The 24,045-nt window shown below is 42.1% G+C and overlaps 1 protein-coding gene across 11 annotated transcripts in view; it reads left to right on the top strand.

Annotated features, from left to right (window-relative positions):
- The window catches only part of SPATS2L (spermatogenesis associated serine rich 2 like), a 151,280-nt gene that overhangs the window by 89,715 nt on the left and 37,520 nt on the right, over positions 1-24,045 (top strand). For 8 of the 11 annotated variants that reach the window (XM_056348537.1, XM_056348536.1, XM_056348541.1 and 5 more), the window contains one exon: positions 16,371-16,432. In XM_056348537.1, coding sequence (XP_056204512.1) covers positions 16,394-16,432 — 39 coding nt within the window. In that variant the 5' untranslated portion in view covers positions 16,371-16,393. Of the gene's footprint in view, positions 1-14,745; positions 14,910-16,370; positions 16,433-24,045 lie in introns of all 11 variants that reach the window. The other 3 variants (XM_056348539.1, XM_056348543.1, XM_056348538.1) reach the window with 1 other exon arrangement.

Genomic DNA, 24,045 nt, shown 5'->3' with positions numbered 1-24,045 from the left:
GACCAGACCTTGAGCTGTCAGAAGCAGATGGCCTGCCTGGAGAGCAAGATACCTTGGAAGCACCTCCACCCTTGTCAGCAATGTTACACAGACAGGGATTTCTCAGAAGAGCAGTGCTGGCATTCAGTGATTTCAGGGAAAAGGTGGTAGGTTTTCAGCTATACTTGCTCTTCCACATCAGAATGTCTTGTGTACACTAGTCTGGAATGGGTTTTCTGTATGACTTGCTGTGGTGGGTTTACCTGGCCCAGCAGCCAGGCACCCACACAGCTGCTCGCTCGCTCCCCTCACCAGCTCCCCGCAGCAGGGGGAAAACAGGAAGGGCAGAATGAAGAGAAGTCATGAGTTTTGACAGAAGAACAGTTTACTGGGAGAAGAAAAGGCAGGGCCCAGGAGAGAAAAAAAAGAGCGAAGCAAAGGAGATGGCACACCACCTCCCACAGGCAAACCGATGCTCAGCCAGTCTCCAAACCGCCACCCTGGCAACAAAAAACGTCGTCTCTGTCTTCCTCTAGCCCAGTGTTTATTGCTGAGCGTGAGCGTACGTGGCATGGAATATCCCTTGGCCCGCCTGGGTCAGGTCTCCCAGCTGTGCCCCCCCCAGCCTCTCGCCCCCCCTCGGCCACCGGGCTGCGGGTGCAGTGGGAAGCAGGCAGCCTTGGCACTGTGCAGGTGCCGTGCAGCAGCAGCCAAAACACCCGCCTGTTATCAGCGCTGCAGTTGCCACAGATCTGAAACACAGCACCGTATGTGCTGCCATCCCAGCCAGACCCAGTACGTTTGCTTACTTCTTAATGTTGTACTAAAAAAAGAATTTTTAGGACAACAAAATCCCTTTGTAAGGTCTTAAGAATGGCATTGTCTTGATTGAAAATGTTTTCTTTTATGTGCAGATGTGATGTCTTCATTATCAGTTCATGTCTTCAGTAACATGGGCACATCTGAAGCAGTTCCAAAAGACCCTATGTATGTGCTGTAGCTCATTTTTCTCTGATAAATGTCTCAAAACATTTCTTTCATGGAATTCAGTAGCGCTTAAGTGCTTTTCTGACTAGGGGCTGCATGTTCAAGCTGACTGTCCTACAAGACCAATTCTGAAGAAAGGTCTGATGTTCACACTGGGCAGATTATCTCAAAATGGGTAGTTCTGTAATTACCTGTAGATACATCTTGTTACTCCCTGTATAAATACGTAGTTTTGTCCTTAAAATGCTCAGCTCTGCAAGTCTTCTGAGACAGAATTGCCTGGATTTATCATGAGACTGGACAGATAAAATGCTTTCAAAATTAAAACACGAAGAATTAAAATTATGTGATTACCCTAGGAAATTGAAAAATAAAAAGAAAATATCTGAAGTAGGAATGAAATTTTAGTTCACTTCTGGAAAAAAAAAGTTAGTGCATTACTTTAGTGTCCCTGTTCCCTCCTCTTCCCTGCAGTGCGTTATCATTGATCATATATACTTTCAATGAAAAATAACTGGCAGCTGAGTGACACAAAGAGCTCAAAAAATAATTTGGATTAGATTTCACTGATCATTTTGATCAATATCGAAGTCTGAAATGAAGGCAGGTTGAGCTTTCACAGAATTTCCTGCGGAGATAATCAAGGTTAAAGGAGACTCTTGAGTTCTTGAAGAGATTCTTTAAAATGTTTAGGATGTTCTGACTGCTCTGTTACTGTTGGCCCTTCTTTATTCCACTTCTGTTAACATGAAGATGGATGAGTATTTGTTCCTGGTGGTGAAAAGCATCACAAAGGCTTTGGTGAATGTGTAGCAGTGGGATCGGTCTGAATGTAAGAGTTTGAGATGGCCATCTTCAAACCTTTTACTGTGTTTGTCAGTTGATGCTATCCAGTTCCATGAAGAGAGAGGACTTGGGGTCTGGTTGTTCACATGGTAAGCACAGCAAAACTGAAACTTCAGTGTCTTCATAAAAGACACTGAATGCAATTTCTCATGGCTTTTCAATATTGAAGCACTACTTTGAATGATGGGGAAGAGCGAATGTATTAATAAAAAAGCAACCTAAAGTGAAGGCAGGACGGAATTGCCTCCCTCCAGTATGTTCTGAAATGGTTCATGCTGTAAAGGTTCATGGTCCGAGCAAGTTTTTCTTTACCAGCGATAGCTTGTGCTTTTGTTCTTTGTGGAGTGTGCACTTGGAGTAGGTTGGAGCAATTCAGATATCTTTATCCTTAGCAGCAAACGAACAAACACCTTCTCCGAGGGCAGTAGGATGGAGTGTATGTTCTGCTAGAATGGAGGGCCAAGGCAGTAATTTGCGCCCAGTCCAAAAGCAGGGTATATTTGGGGAAAAAACAATGAAAGTGCTCTTGTATTTTGTCTTCCAACTACACAGTTCGGGCAGTTTAAAAAGACCCAAAGCATTCCCTGTGTGCTGTGCTCTGATTGTGAGCAAGGTGGCTAGACTGTCTGGTTTCAGTTAATGAGTGGAACCCCTGAAAAAATAATGATGGATAATGTTCAGCTCTTGGAACAACTTATCAGTGTCAATATTGTTGAGAACTTTGCATATTGAAGGAAGACAGCCAGTTGAGCTCAATCTCACCCTGTGTAAATTGCTTCTCATATATGGGTCTCTTCCCTGCTCCCTGCACCCACCCTCCCTACCCCCACCCCCATTTGTTGGAGAGGACAGTCCAAATATTGAACAACTGTAGAGCTAGCTCTCTTCAGCCAAAATCCTTGCTTCTGTGGATGTCAGTGATAGAGCTTTTGTTAACCACAGAATCTCGTTGCAGCTCACATCCGTTACCTGCAGACCCAGCCCTGTGTGTGCGGTATGTGGTGAAATTGGAGATGTGAATTAGTGGCAGTTCTGACTGCATGGTTTTGTCTGCAATAAGAAATTGGTATGAGTGGTTGCCAGAACTGCTCTTTGTGTGTGAAGATAACAATTTTGTGTGTGGTTTCATGAAAATATAGTCAGACGCTTAAAAAAAGACTGGCTGCTCAGGGATCACCTTTGCCTTTGCTTGGCGTGGCTCTGGAGGAGTGAAGGAAAGGCATGACGGATGCAGGACCTTAGGGACAGTAAATACTGTGGTCAGCTCTTCTGTCACTGCACAGTCCACAGCAACTTCCTGTTTGGTAAGTTGAACTTTGCTCATCCCAAGTTTTGCTGTGATTTGGGCTCTCTGGGGAAGGATAACTGGCTCACAGGGAATTAAATTAGGTTTTTTGGAGAAGCTTTGTTCAGCAGATGTGTGAGAAGTTTCAGTTACAATGAGGTAACTCCACCTACCCCAACAAAACCCTTGTTTGATTGGAAAATTGCTAGCCAGCACGGTTTATTCTCTGCCAGTTCTTAATGCATACAGGATGGTTAGAGCAAATTAAGATACTGAGAATTTGGCTTGCTTACTGTGGTAACTGTTAACTGGCACCGTTCTTCGATAGTGCGTGCATGCAATATATAGGGATTTGTAAGTGCTATTGTAATGTTGCTACTTAACAGCAGTGGGAAGAGAGATTTAGCAGTTGGGACAATTTTAAAGTTCCCATAAAAACATGCTTTTCTGTGTACTTGTGGGCTGACCCTGGCTGGATGCCAGGTGCCCGCTCTGTCACTGCCCTCATCAGGGGGAGACAAAACACAGTGAAAGGCTCATGGGTGAAGATGAGGATGAGGAGGTCACCCAGCAATTAGCATCACAGGCAAAGCAGACTCAGCTTGGTGAAATTGGCTTAATTTATTACCAATCAAATCGGAGTAGGATAATGACAAATAAACACTAGATTTTAAAACACCTTCCTCCCGTCTCCCCCTTCTTCCCAGGCTTCACTTTGTTCCCGATCTTCTCTACCTCCTCCCGCTGGGTGGCACAGGGGGATGGGGAACGGGGGCTGTGGTCAGCTCCTCACACGGTGTCTCAGTCGCTCCTTCCTCCTCAGTGGGAGGACTCCTCGCACTCTCCCCCGGCTCCAGCGTGGGATCCCTCCCACGGGACACAGTCCTCCACGAACTGCTCCGATGTGAGCCCTCCCCGTGGGCTACAGTTCTTCACTAACTGCTCCAGCGTGGGTCCCTTCCACGGGGCCACAGGCCCTGCCAGGAGCCGGCTCCAGCGACCTCCTTTGGGCATCCCCCTGCTCCGATGTGGGGTCCTCCACCGGCTGCGGGTGGGGATCTGCTCCACTTGTAACCTCCATGGGCTGCGGGGCACAGCATGCCTTGCCATGGTCTTCACCATGGGCTGCCAGGGAATCTCTGGTCCAGTGCCTGGAGCCCCTCCTTGCCCTCCTTCTGCACTGGCCTGGGGGTCTGCAGGGCTGTTCCTCTCACATATTCTCACTCCTCTCTCCCAGCTGCAATTGCTGTTGCTCAGCTTTTTTCCCCCTTCTTAAATTATCCCAAAGGTGCTGCCACCGTTGCTGATGAGCTCGGCCTGGGCCAGTGGCAGGTCCATCTTGGAGCCAGCTGGCATTGGCTCTGTTGGACATGGGGGAAGCTTCTGGCAGCTTCTCATGGAAGTCACCCCTGTAGCTGCCCAGCTGCCAAATCCTTGCCATGCAAACCCAATACAGCACTTAATCTGAAACACATAGGTATCCGTGCTTGCTCAAGAAAAGTGGGTATGGCGTCCTTTAGGACACTGACAATTTCAACAGGTAGAGCCTTGCTGGTAACTGCAAATGAGATCTTAATTTGATGCTCTTGAACACTAGGTTCCATGGAGCGGATGGTATGTTACTTTATCCTACAAAGCTGTGTTAAATATCCCTTTGCAGAAATTCCAGACAGGTGCAAAGTAAAGGTCTGTCGTGTGCTGTAGTTTTTATCAGTTCATGGATTCTGGGATGCCAAAGGTTGCCTCTAGTGAACAGGCAAAAAGAGATGAGCTGAGAAATGCTCGAGTATATATATGTGCTGCACAGTGTAACTGATTATACCTGTTTCTGAGAAAAGTACCTTCAAAATAAAGCATACATGTATTTTTTTCAAAATGTTCCTCAACAGTTGAACAAAATACCTGATTTTTATTCTGTTGATAAAATTACTCTATGTGCTGTCCACATGTTGTGTTCATTTCCATGGCTAGTCAGACAGCTTGCTTTATCAGGGTTCCCCTTGTCAAGTAAAGAAATCTGTAGTTTTTTTAAAAAGCCCCTTATATGCCTGGCTAAACAAGGACCTCAGTTTGTGCATGTCAGCCAAAACTTCATATGCTATTGATCTTCAGAAGCAGCAAAGTTCTCTGGCATTTGCTCTTGACTGTTGGGGTGGGCGTGGGAGGGGAGGCTGCTTGAGGTGCCTTTCCATATTTTTAGCAGTACTCAATCTGCACTGATTGACTGTACTTTTACAATTAATTTTGATGTACCTGGGTAGCGTGGGTTTCAGCTGAGAAGAATAACCTGTTTCTTGGGGTTTTTTTCCTCTAAAAAAAGTGCATTTCTAAGTCCAGTAAATACTGTAACAGCCACTTATTTTAAAGTGTAATAGCAATTGGGCTGAAGGACTGTATGAACAATAAGTAATTACAGGTAAGTTATTCATATGCTTTTGTTGTTGTTTCCAAGAATACCTTTTGTTGACATAGAAAATCAACATTTTCCATGGGGGAGGAGAGGAAGGCTAGCGTTTGTTGTATATCTGGGAATACCAAAATGTCAGTGGTATTGCTTCTAGTGTAGTGTGTGACTCTGTGGGTACTGTTAGCATGGGAGTACCGCTGGGCCTGTGTCTGTTTATAGTGGGTATACATTAGGTCATTTTAATAGAGGAACTTGTAAGCATTTTTTAGAGTTTTGTACATAACATTTTTTCTCTGTGTGTGTACAAATATATGTAAAAATAATTTAAAATACTGTTCAGGGAAAAGCTTGTATCTCCTTCAAAAGACCTAGGTGTGGTGACTTGGTCTTAGAAAATGAAAGGCTGCATTTAATTTCAGTGTTCAGTTTTGGAAGGTTCAGACTACTGTGGCACATTTAAATCAAGTACTTCAAATGCCACTGCCCAGAGGCTCCTTCTCTAGGTCTGCAGCCAGTGGCGGGGGGGCTCTGCTGTATGGCCTGTGGGACCAGCAAGCAGCTGGTTCAAGTCTGCATAGCTCCTTGAATTCAAAGGAGTTGCTCCAGCTTGTATTTGCTGAGAATGAGCCCTGCACATCTAGCAAAAGAAAACTGGTTCTTCCAAGATGTTTGAGCAAGAAGGAAAGGCGGTGTGGAGTTAGAACACTCAATAGAAAGAAGGCTGAAATGTGAGTAGCTCTGGGACTTTCTTTGAAATTGAAATTTATTCCATGATTGTGAGAATTTACTATTAACAAATTACACTGTACCAGTCTTCTGGTAGAAGCTTGATTCCTTGTGAAAATCTTGTTTCTTAACAACTGAAACAAGTGTGAACTTAAATACCTTCTGACATTCACTTTTGTGCCTCTGCTCTTACGGTTCAGAGAAACTACTGCGATTGGGGTACACTGCTACATTACATACGTTGCTCTTTGTATTCCCATGCTGTGCTCTTCTGGCAGTTCACATCTGGGCAACCTCAAAGCAAATCAACTGACACTGACTCTTGGCATGCCATTCTGAGCAGAAGTAGGAGCCAATGTAAATGACTTTTAAAGACTCAAGCCCTTGGCAAGAATGACTTAGAGGATTAATACCTAGTTTGTAAAAACTGAAAGTTAACCTTTTTTTTGTTTTGCAGGGAGGTCATGCAAATGCAGAATTTGAGTAGGTTGTATTTTATATTTCACGGTTCTCTATCAGTATGTTTTGGCAAGATTCCTTCAGGTGCTTGAGGAGGAGCAAGATGCTAATGTTTATTTTGGCAGGCATTGCTGTGAAAAACGAGTTTTCTCCATCTAGACTTTTATTTCCAGATCCCTCATCCCTTCCTCCTGCATATCAGAGAGGACTGCATTACTGGCCGTGTAGCTGAATCCAGCTATTCTGAATTGGGCTCAGATCTACTAGTGAGATATATGTAGTAAACCCAGGAATTTCGGAGATCTTCAGTTTATGCGGACTCAGTGATGCTCTTCAGCTGTTCCTCTAGGATGCCAGCCAGCAGAACATAGGCTCTAGGTTCTGAGCAGTGATTCTGTGGCAGAATGGGAAGGTTATGGAGCCCCTGGGTGCAGTCCCTAAAGTGGAGAGCACTGGGAGCCAAGCAAGCTGCTACTTCATCCTGAGCAGCCACTGGCAGTTGTAATATTCATGGAGTGGTGCTGGGATTCTTGCCTTTGGACCTTTGGAGTGGGGAAATGCCTTTGCTGGCTCTTAACTGATTCTCTCATCTCTCATCATTCTTAACTGATCACTCATCCTAAGCTCCTTGCCACCCTAGAGTAGTTAACTACCATCCTGTACTCAGTAAACGGGTCATAATAGGCCATATGAAATTAGTCTGGATATTTGTACTGTGTGTATTTTTAATGCACAGGTGCAGAATGTGAGGTAGTGAATCCAAGATCTTTTTATGGATGGAAGCCCAGTAGCCATCAAAGGAAGGAGTAGTGATCATATTTCATGGAAGCAAATAATTGTTTACTAACTGTGTTAAGTACAGAAGGTGACTGCTGGTGTAAGAATGTATGTGTATTGCTGTGGAATACATGTATATATCATTAGAAGTAAACCAACTTTATTCCAATAAGAGCGTTGCTGGACAGGGGAAGTTAATGTGTTTTCTAGTGAAACCTAATGATGCTGTGATGAATCTTTAACAGGCAGTAAAAAAATGGGTGCATATTTATACCTTGGCTCGCAGGTTGTTGCAGAACAACTTAGTGGAAGTAGCGTTTCTGGATATGTGTATGTGCCTGCCTATATATGTGTGTATATGTATATATAAATCAGCAGTTACAGAATATCTACTTTGTACTGGTACCCATCTGTTGCAACATGCATACATTGCTCTACAGAGGACTCGCATGTGTCCCCTTCCATGGCCTGATTCTTCATTCCAGTAATTTGCTGTAATTAATGCAGAGCTGGCCTTTCTCTGTACTTTCTTAGGGCATTTTTAAAATTGGTCTCCATTGCTCACATGCAGGGTGGTGTTAATGACCTAAATACAAGCAACTGTTTGGGATTCTTCTCAGCCCAAGGTATATTCTACAAAGTTAGCAGATTCTTGAACTCACACGTCTGGGATGGGAACTCTGGCAGGAACTATCACATGGTGTCAGTCACTTGGCATGAGTGAACATCAGCTAGTACAGTGACGCTCACTGATCTCTTGGGGAAGCCACACTGAACCATGTGTTAAAGAAGAGCTTAGCCTGGATAGGGCAGACCCAGCGTTTAAAGGCTACAGCAAGAGGGTTTGCAAGGAGCATTTGCTGTAATAGCAAGGGTGTGGTGTTGTCTGTGGACCAGTGATAGGAGGTACAGCCAGAATCTTTTGTGATGTCCATATCAAAAGATATGGTTATATTGTTGAATGCTTGTAAACTGGATAAAATATTAATGGAGTTTGGGAAAGGTGCTGGTCAAGTAGCTTTCTTCTGACCTGCTCTCAAACTGACCTTGATAAAGCTGGAACGTACTTCTGCAGGACTGTCTTATAGCGGGGGCTGCAGCACCAGCTGCCTGGAGGATCTGAGGATCTATTACACGCCACAGTGTGCTCTTCCCAGCGTGAAAGCACAGATGCCTGTGGAGCCTACAGGTCTGGCTTCGCTTATGCCCTGGGACTGGGAGGGAAGTGAGCTAGCTGACAGGCGAGCAGCACAGGCTGTCTCTGGGTTATATTAATAGCACCATCTGTGCTTAGGAAGAGGAGAGCACTGGATCAAAGAGCAAATCAGAATGAGGAACAGGACTTACTGGTGCCTAACCATCTTGTTGTGATATGCTTGGACGTAGCAGTGTTCCTGTGATACCTGCTCAGAACCACTCCTACACATGGCAGATATCTGAGGACGGGAGACAGGCTTCAAGGTATGGTGACCCAGGTGCTAGGGGCTGTCCTTCCTCTCATGTCCCACTCTCACCTCTGTCCCTTTTCTCTTTGTAGCGGATGGGTCCATGGTGTCTCAGGTATGGACTTTATAGCGTTAAATAACATGACTAAGTTCCTGATCTGCCATTGTGTGTTTTCTGAACTTCTATGCCTTACTGCCTGTTTTCAAGCAAGCAGCCTGCAAGGCTGTAGATCTCCAAGACATCTGCTTCTTTCTCAGATTGTTGTTTCAGTCATTTCAGAAATCCTCAGGGAGGAGGTGATAAACAATGGGGAAGCATAAGCCTCTTTTCTATAGGAATCCAGACCCACATGTGGAATCAGTGAGACGTTTTATTTCCTGCATCCTGTGTCAGGCGCTGCAGCCAGTAGCTTTTCAGACTGAGCGTGGTGACCGTCGGGGAACCAGACTGCATGAGCTGAGCAGAAGGGGAACGCAGAGGCAACAGCCACGTTCTGTGGTTGAGACAGGCGTGACCAGGGGATGGCAGTGGGACTTGGCTCTGCAAATGAGGAATATTCGGGAATGTGTGTGCACTCACTTAATGTATGTTTGTTGCATGCATTTAAAGAAAAGGATAATAAAGGCCTCAGATCATCAAACTTGCCCAGAGGTACTTGACTAGCTGAAGGGACTAATCTCAAACTTCTGAAAACCAGGGGATACAAAATGATGGTGTGTACCCTTTCTGGATACGATCTTTAGAAAGGCATAAAGCAGTACTGGAAAAATAGTGGTTCTATATTAATCACACTTTACGTTGTTTTTACTAAGATGACACAGAAGGCTAAAAGGACAGCTGGGATAACACTGGTTAATGGCTTAGATGCTCTTGATAATGACTGTGCTTATGCATTTATTTTTTAAGTATTATATTATCTTTAGACACTAGGCTACAGCAAATAGAAAATCATACCTGTTGCTAATTTCAAAGTAGTCAAGACAAGTGTCTAAATCTTACACTATCTCTAGTAGTTTTGCAACCACACTGGCAGGGCTTTGTGCTTGATTTTTGTAACTAATAATGAAATACACACTAATGTTTGGCCTTTGACCTAATGAGGTAATTTTTTCTTCTGCTATTTAAATAAAACCTGAGTAAAGACCAGAAGAATTCCTTTCTGAAATACCTGAATTTTGGAATTGCATTCTTGCAGTTCTGTCAGTCTTTCTGATACAGTAATGTTAACTTAAAACTGCATCACAAAAGGTGTGTTCATCCTAGCCTTTATCTGCAGTTCTCTGGTAGCATCTCTTCATAATGAAAGTTAAGGTCAAATGCGAAACAAAGGCCATGTGTCTCTGATTCTGCTGGTTTTGTCATTACCTAGGGCCTGTGGAAGTCTGCAGGCAAGACAGTGTAATATAATACAAGTGGATAGATAGGAGTCCCATTTAAAAATGAGATGTGATTCTGTAGAGGAAGCAGAAGTGTAGAAGATGAAAGCATAGTGCAGGCTGCTACAATCTCAGTAGATTCTGTCCTGGTCTAACCCCGGCCACAGCCAAGCCCCACGCAGCCGCTCGCTCATCCCCCCTTGGTGGGGCAGGGGAGAGGATCGGAGGGGTCAGAGCGAGGGAACTCCTGGGCTGAGATGAAGACAGTTTAACAGGTAAAGCGAAAGCCGCGCGCGCCAGCAAAGCAAAACGCGGAATTCGTTGCCCACTCCCCACGGGCAGGCAGGTGCTCAGCCATCCCCAGCACAGCAGGGCTCCGTCACGCCCGTGGCTTGGGAAGACAAACGCCGTCACTCGGAGCGTCCCCCCTTCCTCCTCCTTCCCCCAGCTCCTGTGCTGAGCATGGCGTTCTGTGGTCTGGAATATCCCTTTGGCCAGTTGGGGCCAGCTGTCCTGGCAGTGTCCGCCCACCCCCCGACTAACTCCCTGTGCCCCCCCACCCCCCCCAACTAACTCCCTGTGCCCCCCAGCATGCTCACTGGTGGGATGGGGTGAGAAGCAGAAAAGCCCTTGGCTCTCTGCAAGCGCTACGCGGCAGTAACTAAAACATCCCTGTGTTACCAATACTGTTTTTAACCCAAATCCAAAACTTAGCCCATGCTAGCTGCTACAAAGAAAAAGAACTGTGTCCCAGCCAAAACCAGCATAGATGCTTAGCATTTACATCATATTTTGTGAAGTTGGCTCTAAAATTGTGATTGCTTTGTTCAGCCCTTAGCTTGCATGCTCGCTTTTTGGAGCTGGGGTATTTTGACTGAACTGCTTGGAAATGAGTAAATGGTCCTTCATTTAAATAAAATAACCTGCATTTCAGCATTGATCTACTTTATGAATATATTCAAAGGGATGAAATCATAAACTCCAGTTGCTCTGTTAACAGTGAAAGCTTACTCAGTGACTGATTATGTACAACCCAAAAGTACCTTGGTAGATGGCTTTTTGGGGTTGCTGTGTGAAACTTTTTCAAAGTTACCGATGGGATATTTGAAAGAAATTAGCATGGTGAAAGGAAGGGCTGGGTGGTTAGCACAAGGAGCAGCAGCAGATGACTGCAGAAGCAGACAGGGATAAGAGAGGCATTGGCAAGGGTCAAGTCAGTTAGACCTGGGATTGCTGTTGTGCTGAGGTGGGGGCTGGGGGGAGCATTATAAAAGGAAGCAGCTGCAGTGGGCAGACGAGGAAATAAATGATTTTTGGAGTGTAGGAAACTACTCATCCTTAAACCTACAGATGGATAGGAAACCCTTCCAACACTGGATTACTCTGCTGTTTTGTGGGCAATTTTCTATTCCCCATTGCCAAAGGTAAGTTGTTTCTTTAGGTGTCAGAAATGGTGGAACGGGTGTCACACACCATCGTCTTTGCTCTGACAGAGCTTATCACCACCGCATTTTCACAGATTGTGTCTTTCTGGCAACATTTATGTTCTCTTCCCCTCTCTGTGTATTTGCAAGGAGATTTTTGTTTTGTTGGAGGGGAGCTTGTTTCTTCTTTTTCTGATATTGTCTCTATGCCTGAAATTTGAGTGTGCCAGGTGGTAATTGCCAGGTTTTGCAGTAGGGGCAGGGCATAGGCTTGGTCTTGTGCTCTGATGCTTGAGATGAGGGCAGTCCCACCCATGCAAGGTGTTGTATAAAATGGAGTGTTTGTCAGCTTTACTTGAAGGCATGTGTAGCTGGAAGCTGTGAGCTGAACACTTCCCAAAGTGCTACTAGTGGAAAGACGGCAGGTTGTCCTTGGAAGCTGAATACAGCAGCAGTGGTTTTTCAGAGCTGCTGGAAGGCAGAAAGGAAACTTCTGTAAAGGCTGGGCAAGCAGCCACTTACTTAAGGCTGTGACAGGTGAGCTCTGTCATATTTTGCTGTGGTGGTTAAAGGCTGTTCCTAACTGTCCGCCCTGCAGGAGCTGGCTGCTTGCAAGTGAGGTCAGTAGGACAGCATGCGCCAGCACCTTAGCTGCCTGTGTTCAGTTTCATGTTGGCTTAAACCTGTGCAGGGCAATAGGAATTGCTTCGTTTTGTAGGGAGGAAAAGTAAGGCTCTGCCAAACTTAATCCAGTCTTCTCTGCAGTATTCCTTTGAATGCTTCGTTTCACAGGGCAAGTAAAATGTCTCATTTGGACGTGTGTAATACGTATAGAAGTAACAGCCTTCTGTCAGTATTTGAGGTCAGGATGTAACAAGCAATGGAGAGTGATCTATTCAGGTAATGCATTTGGAAATTGCTATCAGAAATTGATGACCTGTTTATATAAGGGATTCTGTAGGAGGTGGGTTTTTTCTTCCATTCCGTTTTTGTGGAACTTTTGTTATTATAACATGCAGTGACATTTCAAGAGCACACATTACAAGCAAGAGATGTGGAGAAAGACAAAGCATGTAAGCTGACATTCAAGCTGAGAACCTCTGATACGCAGTATGTTTTGTTCATTGTAAGTTTAGTGTGTATGTTAACTTAACCTTAGCCACTGCAGAAAATCTTCTGCAGAAGATCTTTCTCCAAACTTTCTTTTGTGGGCAAGCTGGTGGTGACATGCAAAGCACTGTTCTCCCCTGGATTTAGGGGGCTTTAGGGCTCAGTTGTGGGCTGTACTCTGATATTCCACAGCTCAGGCAGAAAGAAGCTTCCCTGAAGAGTTCAGGATGAGAACACAGTAGCTAATTGAGATTCAAGCCTGGAGCTAAAGCTTCTAAACTTTCATGGGACTATTTCGTTCATAAAATTATTCGTGTGCTATAATCCTTTGTCACAGGATTAGAAATGAAGTAATTGTTCAATATAGAGATTAAAAGATCATCAGAGGAAAAATACCAGCAAATTCAATAAATCAGTCTGTGCTAAAATGAGAAAATTGAATTGATTAGCTATTAAGTATAGCCATAAAAGATATTTTTTAATATTAGTGCTACACTGACATTTTCCTTTTAACATATCATTTGTATTTTATGTAACAAGCAGTGCTGGATGGAGTTATATAAATGAGCATGTGTTTTATGCAGGTTATTTCAATTATCTGTCCTTGGAGAAAGTGAATAAAAAAGGCTTCAGCTCTGTTTCTAGCATCTTCATTTTGACAGGTGTAATATTCATATTAATGAAGATTTTGAAGTGTAGAGGAATGAGTCCATTTATAAAAGCTGGTGTCCTCTTAGATCTTGATCTTAAAAAGGGGGTGGGGGGGGGGGGGAGATGAAAGAGAGAAACTGAGGGTATGTTTTGTGTGGCTTGCCAAGTCTTCTTGAAATGGCTTGCAGTTGCAAGTTAGCTGAATCAGCACCACAGTCATCAGTGGAAGGCTGTAATCATAGCAATACCTGGAGCGTGCAGCAAAGAAGAGGCAAGTCAAATCTGGCAAGGTGTTGTATGAAGTTTTTATGTCTGGTTTTTAATGGAGTCAGGGTGTTGCTACAAAGAGTAAATTTTGTGAAGTGCTGTAGTAGGATTTAATCAGCAAATTTAATTTAAATTTGAAGAATTATTTAGCTATGAAGCAGCATAAATTGGGAGGTGTGGGGCTTTCACAAAGTACAATTATTGGGATTAATTTGCTTCATACAAGATGCAGTTTTTTGGGCACAAAATTAGTAGAATACATGCTGAAAAAGCAGAACCTGAAGATTTCAGGTTACAGATATTTTCCCATTATTTCTTGGTTTTATAGATTAATAGACTTCTAAGGCTAGAAGGGTTTGTTAGCTATAATCCTTATTGTACTTGTTTCTGTGCTGTGTGTTGGTTCCTCTAGAACAGATTTTTTCCTATTTTTTTGTTAATGTTGTTTTAAGATGTTGGATCAGATTAAGCATGTTTAAATTGGCATGTGAGAGGGCAGGCTTCCGTCAGTTGTCTGTAACATAACAAAAGCTGCTAGATAGTAGATATAAGGGTGAACTAGTGAAATTATTCCTTAATGTATTTTTAAGTAGACAATAGTATCAATCCAGAACGGTTTTTATGTCACTGGGTAGAAGGCATGCTTTTCTGAAAAGCAGTAAGAGAGATGAAGACTTAAAGAGTAATTTTAGAGCCAAGTTTTCCAGTCTGCATGGGAAATTTGATGACCTATATCTCATGTTCTGTGCCTGTTCGGCATGAGAAATAGCTGACAGCAAAAGACAAGAAGTACATTAAAAAAATGTTATACAGGGACTACAGTCATTTCTCAGTGTTTTCCTTTAGCTGTTGGAACACACTAAATACTGGAAATGGATTTGCCCCGAGCTTATGTTCTGTATGATCTTGCTGCCTGCTCTGTCCAGACATTTTTTACTCTGCTTTTAGCACTTGGGTGGGTTTGACAGAAACTAATTTGATTGATCTCTTTCATCCTTATTTAAGGAGGGGCAGGGAAGGGAACCTTCTGCTCTGAGATACCAGCAGACAGTAAGGCATTCAGAGTGACAGTGGCCCCATTGCCAGGAAGAAGTTTTACTGGACCTGGTGAGGCTCTAGCTCAGTGTCTTGGCAAAGTGGTCGAACCACTGACTAATGACAGATACAAGGTATGAGTTTTAATAGCGAGTATCTGTTCATGTATAGTAAAATAGAGGTGGCGGGGGAACCTTACTCATGTCAAGTGTTGCGGTTTGTTTTTTTATTTTTTTAATGACTGATAATGGAATGGGTTACTTTTTTCTTCTGGCACCTTATTGTTGAGGGTTTCCATCATTCAGTGTCAGGTCTTCATCAGATCAAAACTCATTCATTCCTTTTTCTTCCTCCTACCGTCTCTTCCCCGTTTACCATAAACAAAGTCACATTATTTTTAAAAACGTGCTTCCTTGAATGTTGTCTCTTTAATTAGAAAATGGATGCATATGAAAATTAATAACAAGATTTAAATGCTGTCAGTGGATACTGTAATAAAGCGCTTAGTTTCTGGAGTTTGGACTCCAGTGAAGTGCTATGTTTCAAAGTAGGAGTTAAGGGAGGATTGTTTAAGTGCATTAAAAGAGATTTAGAAGGATTATGAGAACTCTTGTATCAGTCCACATAACAAAGGCTCTAATGGGGAAAAGGAGGAAGTGTTTCAACTTGAGACTTGGACAGAATTAAGATCTCATTCTCATTTATGTACTTCTATACCTTCTCATCAGTTAAAATTAACTAATAGAGTTAAATTTGGGGACAAACCAAGGTTTTATTCCATTTCACTTAGTCTTTGCTGTAATTCTTTGTGTGACTTAATTTTAAAATTAAGCCCTGATCCTTACTGAAATCTTAAGGCAGTAGGATTAGGCAACTAGACTCCCTCCATTGTGTTAACTCTTCATCATGTGGTACAGTGTCTCTCACTTACCCAGCCATGTACTGGAAATAGAAAGCATATTGCAGGTTTCTTAATCACATGCAAATTCCATTCATGTGCACAAGTTTTCAGAGCAGACTTGGGAGATTTAGCCGTACGGACCCCACTAGTTTCAGTAGGAGCTTTGTGCTAAATCCTCTGAATTAGTTTTGAAAAAAAAGCCCAAAACAAACAAAAAAACAAGCCATGCAGCACTTGTCAGCCTAACTTCCTGTCACATCTAGCTACTTTTTAAGACACAATCTCCAGCCAAATTTTCTGGAAAAAATTGATGTCACTGGAATGAGAAAACAGGACCTGCTGAGTTCATCTCGGGTATTTCTCTGCTTTAAAGCCTCAGAGTTACCAAGCAGTAATGAATAGGGTCCAAGAGGCATGGCTGGAAGAAGCATTGATACCCCTTGTATCCAGATTTGTAACTATCAGGCATTTTTTAAATGTGTTTGCAGAACCAATCATGGGACAGTATGGAATTTGGACTAGCTTTGCTTTTTGGCAAGATTGAGCACTGCTGTGCAAGGCATTAAGTGTTCTCACATTTCTTTAATGCTTATACGTAAGCACATGCAATTAGTGTTTATAGATCTAGCTGTGCCAGCTTGGGATTAAAACCTCCAAATGAATCTCTTTTGTGGTTTTTTTTCTCCTTTCACAGACAATATTCTTGCCTGAAGAGAGATGGCAGAAATCAATTCTCCTGTAAATATCAAGGAAAAGGTAGGTCCGAGTAACAGTACAGTGCAAACCAAAATGATATTTGCATACGTATTTCATCCCTGCTCCTTCAAACACTGTTTACGTACTTAACTTTAATATCCATTGACTCTGTGCATAAAGTACACAGGCAGGTATTGATAGGATTAGTGTATTAATCTTGGTTTATGAGAAAACGTTTTTGCTTTTCTGCCAAGAGACAATGTTTTGTCAGATAGGCTTCTCTTACTCCTTTGTGATTCTGGTATGCACTGACGCTGTGGGGAATAGCACTTTGTGATGTTTGCTGCTGTACAAAACACAACCTTTGAAGAACACACCCTTTAGAAGATAGTTTTTCTGACCAAAAAGTCATACTTTTACTACTTAAAGGCAATTCCTAAAATTACAGATCCTGAAAAGAGTAGATTTCCCCGCCCACACACCCCACCCCACCCTATGTAAGTAGTTCTGGTTTTAACTGTATTCTATGTGCTTCAGTATGTCCTCTCCATATTCTGGCTAGTGCTAGAGCCTCATCACTCTTTCAGGAGCAGTAAAGGACCTAAAGCTAATTAGTGTACAAATACGAGGTAGGCCAGGAGATGTTTTGTGACTCCCAGCAGGCAGGTTGTGAGAAGACAGTCTAACCCATAGATAGTCCCCACCAACATAAGTAGGAAACCAGGACATCTGTCAAAGAATAGGAAAAAAGGAGAGGGAGGTGGGAAGACTAGGGGTATAACATTATAGGGTTGTATTTTAAAAGAAGCCAAGATTTTGAGAATTCACCTGAATTGTCGTCTTTTATAAAATCAGCTTTTGTTCTATTTCATGTCTGGAAAGAAAGATGGAGCTTTGCATTTAGGAAGTTCAGAAGAGGCTAATAGGTTTCTTGATTTACAGCTTTATTAAGCCCAATGTGTCTCTCTAATACAGATTTTAAGACTGTGTGTAAATGTTCCAGGCCAGAATCCAGTTCTGTCAGTGAGCCCAGATTTGTCCAGGTATTGGTGAAAAGTTTATTACGCCCATTCACTTCTTGAAAGATATGCAAGGAGAAAGATTAAATATCAAGGGTAATACAGAACAGCGAGGGTATTGTGAAACCAAGAAATGTAGTCATCTGCCGTTGTATCATAAGACCTACCTGTGGCATGTGACACGTCCTGCAGGGCAGCAGGCATGTGAAATACTCTCTTCTCTAAGCTCTCTTAAGTCACTAGAAAGGAAAAGAATAAAAATGTGTGTATGATTCCGTGGATTAACTCTTTTCCTGAGCTGACGGAAAAATATATTCATTGGAAAAACATTTGCCTAATTTCAGTTTTGCAATTAGATTGACTGATAACAAGGAAAAAAAAATCCTTTGGCCTGAGGAATATGTGCAAGATACTGTAAATACAACTTCGCAATTCAGCAAAGTCCCAAGAAATGATAGAGAATTAAGATGTAATGTAACATACCACAGCGTGACAGAGAAAAGAAATAGAAGTCCATCAGATTTTTAGTTAACTTGCTGTTCTGCTTCTGAGTTCACAAATAATGAACTTTTCAGTCAGGTAATATATTTTTTAGAACTGATCATGACTACTTGTTAAAGGCTTAGACATCGCCTTTGGTTTATAAAGGACTTGATGAACTACTGAACCTGAAACTGGGCTTCCTCAAGTTTCAGTTTGCTAATGATGTTTCCTGAAAGAACAAAGATTACCTGTCCACCAATACATGAATGAAGCTGCTGAGGAAGCACCATAGCAAGTGATGGTTATACTTAGGAGTTCAAGTGGCAGCGAGTTCCTGTTCAGACTGTTGTGTCCGTCTTTTGCTGCTTACTCTGTCTTCGCTTTCAACAGCATGTAGAATTTTTTGCTTTATATCCACTGGCCACCTGCTCTTTGAGTATGTTTTCCTCATATTTGTTTTAACTCCTGAATCACTCGATGATCTTTAGGACTTGGCGTGTGTCAACACAAATCTGTATTTCAGTGATGAGTGTCTTCCTTAGTCTGTAATAACAGCACAGGGTTTAACTATTGAGTAGCATGAAGGATTTTGCAATAGAAAGGAGTGTCATCAAATTGTAACCCCTCATGCCGGAGCGCTGGAAGGTAAATTACAGTAACTCTCAAAATGCAGCTCAGTAAACCAGTTAAAGTTTTATTTACTGAGTAGTGTGATTTTTTTTATTATTAATTTAATCAGTTTTAGAAGTGCAGGACTTTATGAATCATCTGTTTGTCTTTCGCTGCTTCAGAAATGAAGAATGGCAACAGGACATTTAATCACAGTAGATATCTGCTTTTCCAAGTCTGGTATCTGCTGGGAGTATCTAAAGTCAGACGTTTATGATCATATGCATTTTAAGGCAGGAAAATAATTAGATCAATACACTCCATTTTAAATGGTTCCTCTCTTTATTCCTGTATCTTCCATCAGTACTCAGTGCCACTAAATCCCTATGCCAAAGAGAAAAATTAGGTTAACAGCAATTAACAATTTATTGCAAAATTACTGGCTTTTATTCTGGAAAACACAGACTAATAACCTACTAAATAAAGACTTAGTGACCGAACAGCATAAGCTTATTGAACTCTGCATACATCAGCCGAGAAGCTAGCATGCTCAGTTTGCCATTTCACCTGGACAAGTCTGTCTGGTTTTAAGAGGAGATTGCGGTGGCAAGAACTTCCATTTGACACCTTGTATTTGGTTTACCGTATGGTGGCTCTTTCTGTCAGCAGCAAACTGAATAATTCCAAAGCAACTGTAGCTTTAGAACCCTTTGGGTCATGCACTAGAAATCTGAGGAAAGGGTGGAACAGATACGTCCTGCTGAGTTGGCTTTAATTATATTTGCACATAGACTGCTAAAAAGTAAGGACTTCATTTGCATGTTTGAAAAATCAGACTTATTTACAGTGCCCTGGTAAGAGAGTCAAAATCAAATCCCTTCCTTGCTTAGAAAACAAAACAAAGATTTATATATCTAATTACTTTTGCTGAGCTCCACAAATCCATTGCTATCAACACAAATATAAGTAGACCTTGTTAAAAAGAACAGAACAGAATACAGCTCCTTCCCAGCTCTCCCTTTCTTCTACCTCAGTGCTTGCAGATCATAATATATTTAAGACTTTGATCCTGCTAGGACTTGAACAAAGCCAAAGCGAGCTGTACATCTGCACAGAAACACTTTGCTAAGCTTCTGCAAAAGTAGAACACAAGTTTCTCCTTAAATTGAGCATTATTTCCCTGTGCCAAAAATATGCTACGGAGCCCATGAAGTGTTAGCATAATGTTGTGTTGGGTGGGTTGGTTGGTTGCTTGGTTTGTTTTTAATGGGGCCTTTTCCCATGTGCTCTCTATGATCGGCTTCTAGTTCACGGAAATAAGACCTCTACCACTGTTTTAAAGGCGATGTGAGGCTGAGGCAGACAATTTGAGCATTATGCTCACACACGGGCTCTGTAAGACCCTACCCCTAATTTGAGTCATGAGAGAATGCTACTGTAGTACTGATACTTGTGTAATTCATTCTTGGCATTTCAGCTAAAATAGTTCATAAAGTCAATAGGTTAAACATTCTGTTTTATGCCTCCCTCCACCCCTCCAAGAGATTTATATAAATGTTAGCCTGTGATGTCAGGAAGGCTAATGGAAGTTTCCATAGTTGGCAGAGGCTCCTGCAGCTGTGATACTCTTGTGGGGAGCCAGGGCTGTTCTGATTACCATATTTTCATGCATATATCCCACAGATTTTCTGGAATAACACAAGTTCTCCATTTCAGCAGCCACAAGGGTCGTTCCATACCTGCACAGCTGAAGATCACCATCAGGACCTCTCTCCCGATAACGCTTTCTGCCCTGACTCTTACTATAGTCGTCCTCCACAATGCCATTCACCCTCTTGCCTCTGCTGATACTCATCTCTGTGCCTGGAAATACAGTATAGCCAAGAACTTGTTTTCTAGTATCAGGATTTTCAGAGATTTGAGAGTTACACATAGTTCAGATCATAAACACAGTGGACTAAGGAACAAAATGTGCCAAATTCCTTGGCTTAAATCCAAAATAATTCTGTAAAATTAAAGGAAGTATTCAAGCATTAACCTAGTACATCACCAGAAGAAGCGCTGAGATTCTGAATGACAAGGCCTCCAAAGAAAAAGCAATTGGAGTGAGAAATACAAGCGATATATTGTCTCCTGCAACGATTAGACCCTCTTAGTTTAACAAGAGAAGGGTGAATATCAGGCACTCCCCAGGATAACCATTCAGCGCTGGCATGTGATTTTGATTTTGATCCAAAGAAATACCGGGAATTGTTCAGGCTTCAGGACTTGCTTGCCTGTCTTTTTTCTTTTTTTTTTTTTTTAAGATGTGTGTCTAAACGTGTTTGAACAAGTAAGATCTGGTATCAGGTGGAATTAGCAAAGTACTTAATTCAGATTAAAATCCTTCTCTTGGGATTCTGTTAGGAGTGAAGTTCTGTTGAACTTGTCCTGAAAGGCTTGCTTTTTGATTTGTTGTTTCAGACATCAGAGCTGTAGGAGCAGATGGGCAGGTTTGTTCCATAAACTGCAAGAAGGAAATTTTATTCAGATGTGTTTTGGGGAGTTCACCATAACAGTGGTTTTCCTAAGTGATAGTCAGAATGCAAGGAAAAAGAGTAGGATTCATAGTGGAAGGAATGGTAGTAGTATATAAATTTAAAATCTTACGTTACAAAAGCAGATAATTTCCAATTGATGATTTCACTAGGTCTCCTTAAAGTTGACCTTTGTAGCTGTTCCTTGCCTGTGTGCTGAAATAGGTGGACTTAGTCCGAAGAGCAGCAGAGTTGATCAGAATGCACTTGTGTCACTTGATGAACCATTTAACTTGTACTGAAGATATTGTAGGTTCAGATCTGTAAATAGTACTGTCATTACTCAAGCAGAACAGTTCTTACTGAGCCAAACCTTTTAATATGTTCTTCCAGGATTTCTGAAATATCTGATTTTTCCATGTAATTAGTTTGCAGATTTGGGGGACAGGGGTGATGTAGTAAGTCCATGATGATTGCCTAAAGTAGTTTACTGCAGCAGGTAGAATTTGTTTTGTGTTTATTGGGGATAAATGATCTGAAGGTATCGGTGTGACAGACAGGTCATGTAGTGGAAAGAGAGGTGAAGACATGATAAAAGGTGGTGTTACGCTCAAACAGGGTGTTAACAGCACTTGTTCAGTGTGTTGTGATGAACTCCGTTAGTAAAGCTTCTGGAAAAATGTCTGCAACTTAAGAAATTGGCTCTTAATGCAGCAAAGCCAAACTGTATTTATGAAATATGTTTGCGTAGGAGTTTTCAAACCCTTAAAAAAATTCTGTCGTGAAGTGTTTTTAAAATGCTTTTTCCTGATTAATGTAGCCAGGATGTCTGCTAATGCTAAATTCCTAGATACAGAAACCAGCAGAGTTCTGCAGACAGCCCTCCTTCCCTTGCTTCTCCTGCAGGATCTGGGTCAGCCCCAGCTGGAGGTGTACTCTAGCTGAATGTGGCCTGCACTGCCACCTGGCCTCAGCTGCAGGGGTATGTATGGTCTATATGTGTACATAAAGATATGCTACTGAGTACAAATGAAGTAGGAAAATGTCCATGTATTCATTGATAACCATTCTTCTGAATTAATTTAATTCCTAACTTAAAGCAAATCTGTTGACCCTAGTCTTTAGTACAAAGTGAAGGTGGTTCTGCGTTAGTGTTCCTATCCAAGCATAAGGAAGACTATTTCTGAGTAAGTGACCGTAATAGTAATTTACTTACTTATAGGAGACTAGAGCAGCTGAGTTCAGGGGTTTCAGAACAGCTGTGAGCTTTCAGCAAAGAAGTTTAATTTGTCACTGTGTCAAAATACATAAACAAATTTTCTGAGCCCCAGATATGTTACTTACTCACCAGAAACATCCTCTTTGAGATGATGCCAAGGGGTAGCAGATGGAGTAGAGCAGCAAACAGGCAGCAATTGATTCCATGTTGTTAACAGTTGCCTGGGAACCATTTGAAGCTTGACAGAGAACCTAAAAGACTCAAAGGAACACGGAGCAGCGTTGGCTTGGTTCTGGGTGTGGAGTAGGTAGTCTTCTGTCGCAACTTCCAGGCAGGTTCTATTTCTTTTTGAGTTTGATTTATCAGGAAAGTCTAATGAAATGGGTGTTCCGTGAGGACTTAAGTAAGGTACCATGAGAGGTTAGACTCTCGGTGTCCTCTCCTGTAAATTTGCCCCAAGTGAGCTTGCCCGTAGTTTAACAGTAATCCTCAAAAAAATAGTAGATCTGATCAGACCTTGGGGATTTTATTTTGAGGTAGAAACAGCTTATCTGAGGGGGCTTAGAACCTTTTTCAATTTTGATATCACTTCTGGTCAGTCCTCAGCAATTTGTGTAAGAGACTGATAAAAACAACCTCATAACTGTGGAATTCTCGTCCCGAGACACAACCTGGCTCACATTGCAGCAACTTTAACAGGGTTTGAGCAAGCGTTTCAGGTTGAGTATGTACTTAAGACTTCAGCTCAGAAAAGTGATTAAAAGTCTTAAACTTTGAACTAACTGTAGCCTTATCCAAAAGAGTAGCTAGGTCCACAGGAATTAAATGCATGCTTGCAAGGCAGGTCTCTGGATTGTGGGTTTAAATGGAGGTGGACGTGGATTCTGCCTTCCATGTTTTTGAGCATACGCAGCTTTTTTTCAAGATCACAGCTTTATATTTTAGATCCGTGACCGCTTTAAAGTAGCTTTTGTAAGCTGAAAGTCTAAGCAAGTCATCTTGGTAGTAAACAAAGGAATGTGCTTTCCGGTGAGGCTACCAGGAATTTCACTGCTGTCAGTGACAGCTTCTCAGCCAATGCTGACATTAACACCAGTTATCTATGGTTTAGAAGGTATGTTACTGAATTCTCTTAGTGTCCCAGAATGCTTGTCTAGCATCCAGATGATGACAGAAGTTCACTGGGAATCTACACAAGATAAAGACAGGGTGAATCACAAAATCGTTAAAATAGTTGACTTCCCTGCAGTCTGTCTGGTAATGTTATTCCCATGATCAGGTTTCAGTGAGTAGGAAAAGAGCTGGTTTCTCCCACATACATGGGAATAAATCTAATACAGTAGACTGCCATGAGTTTGTTCTTGCACACTGTTGGGTATTAATGCAGTAGCACTGCATGTTAGGAGATTCTTTGGCTCTTGGACTTTTTTTTTTTTTTCATCCTTTAGCGTCTTAAATGTTTTTTAGAAGGAATTTGTTAATGTGAAGTCCTACTATATTGGATTATTCTAGTTTTGTAATCTGATGTTTACATATTGAGAAGATGGATGTTCTTGTAAGTTTGAGGACTTCTAAGTTTAGGGATGAAGTTGGGAATTGCCTCTTGCCCTGGAATCACCCTATCACACCTTTAATCAAAATGTGCTCTGTATATTTTTTTGGACTGGGAAGTGATTGACTTCTCTCAAGCAACTGGAGACTTGTAAGCAGTTGAGATGTATAGTTGTACTAGCAAAAGGGCTGGTTTATCACCTGAACTAGCAGGTGAACCAGAGAGGTGCCAGTATACCTGGGCTGCCTAGATCCAGCTTTCATCCACCCCTTTAA

This window comes from Falco biarmicus, chromosome 8 (genome assembly GCF_023638135.1).
Source record: "Falco biarmicus isolate bFalBia1 chromosome 8, bFalBia1.pri, whole genome shotgun sequence".
NCBI classification, from domain to species: Eukaryota; Metazoa; Chordata; class Aves; order Falconiformes; family Falconidae; genus Falco; species Falco biarmicus.
Note: the sequence above shows the minus strand (reverse complement) of the source record. Positions and strands in the feature narration are given on the sequence as shown.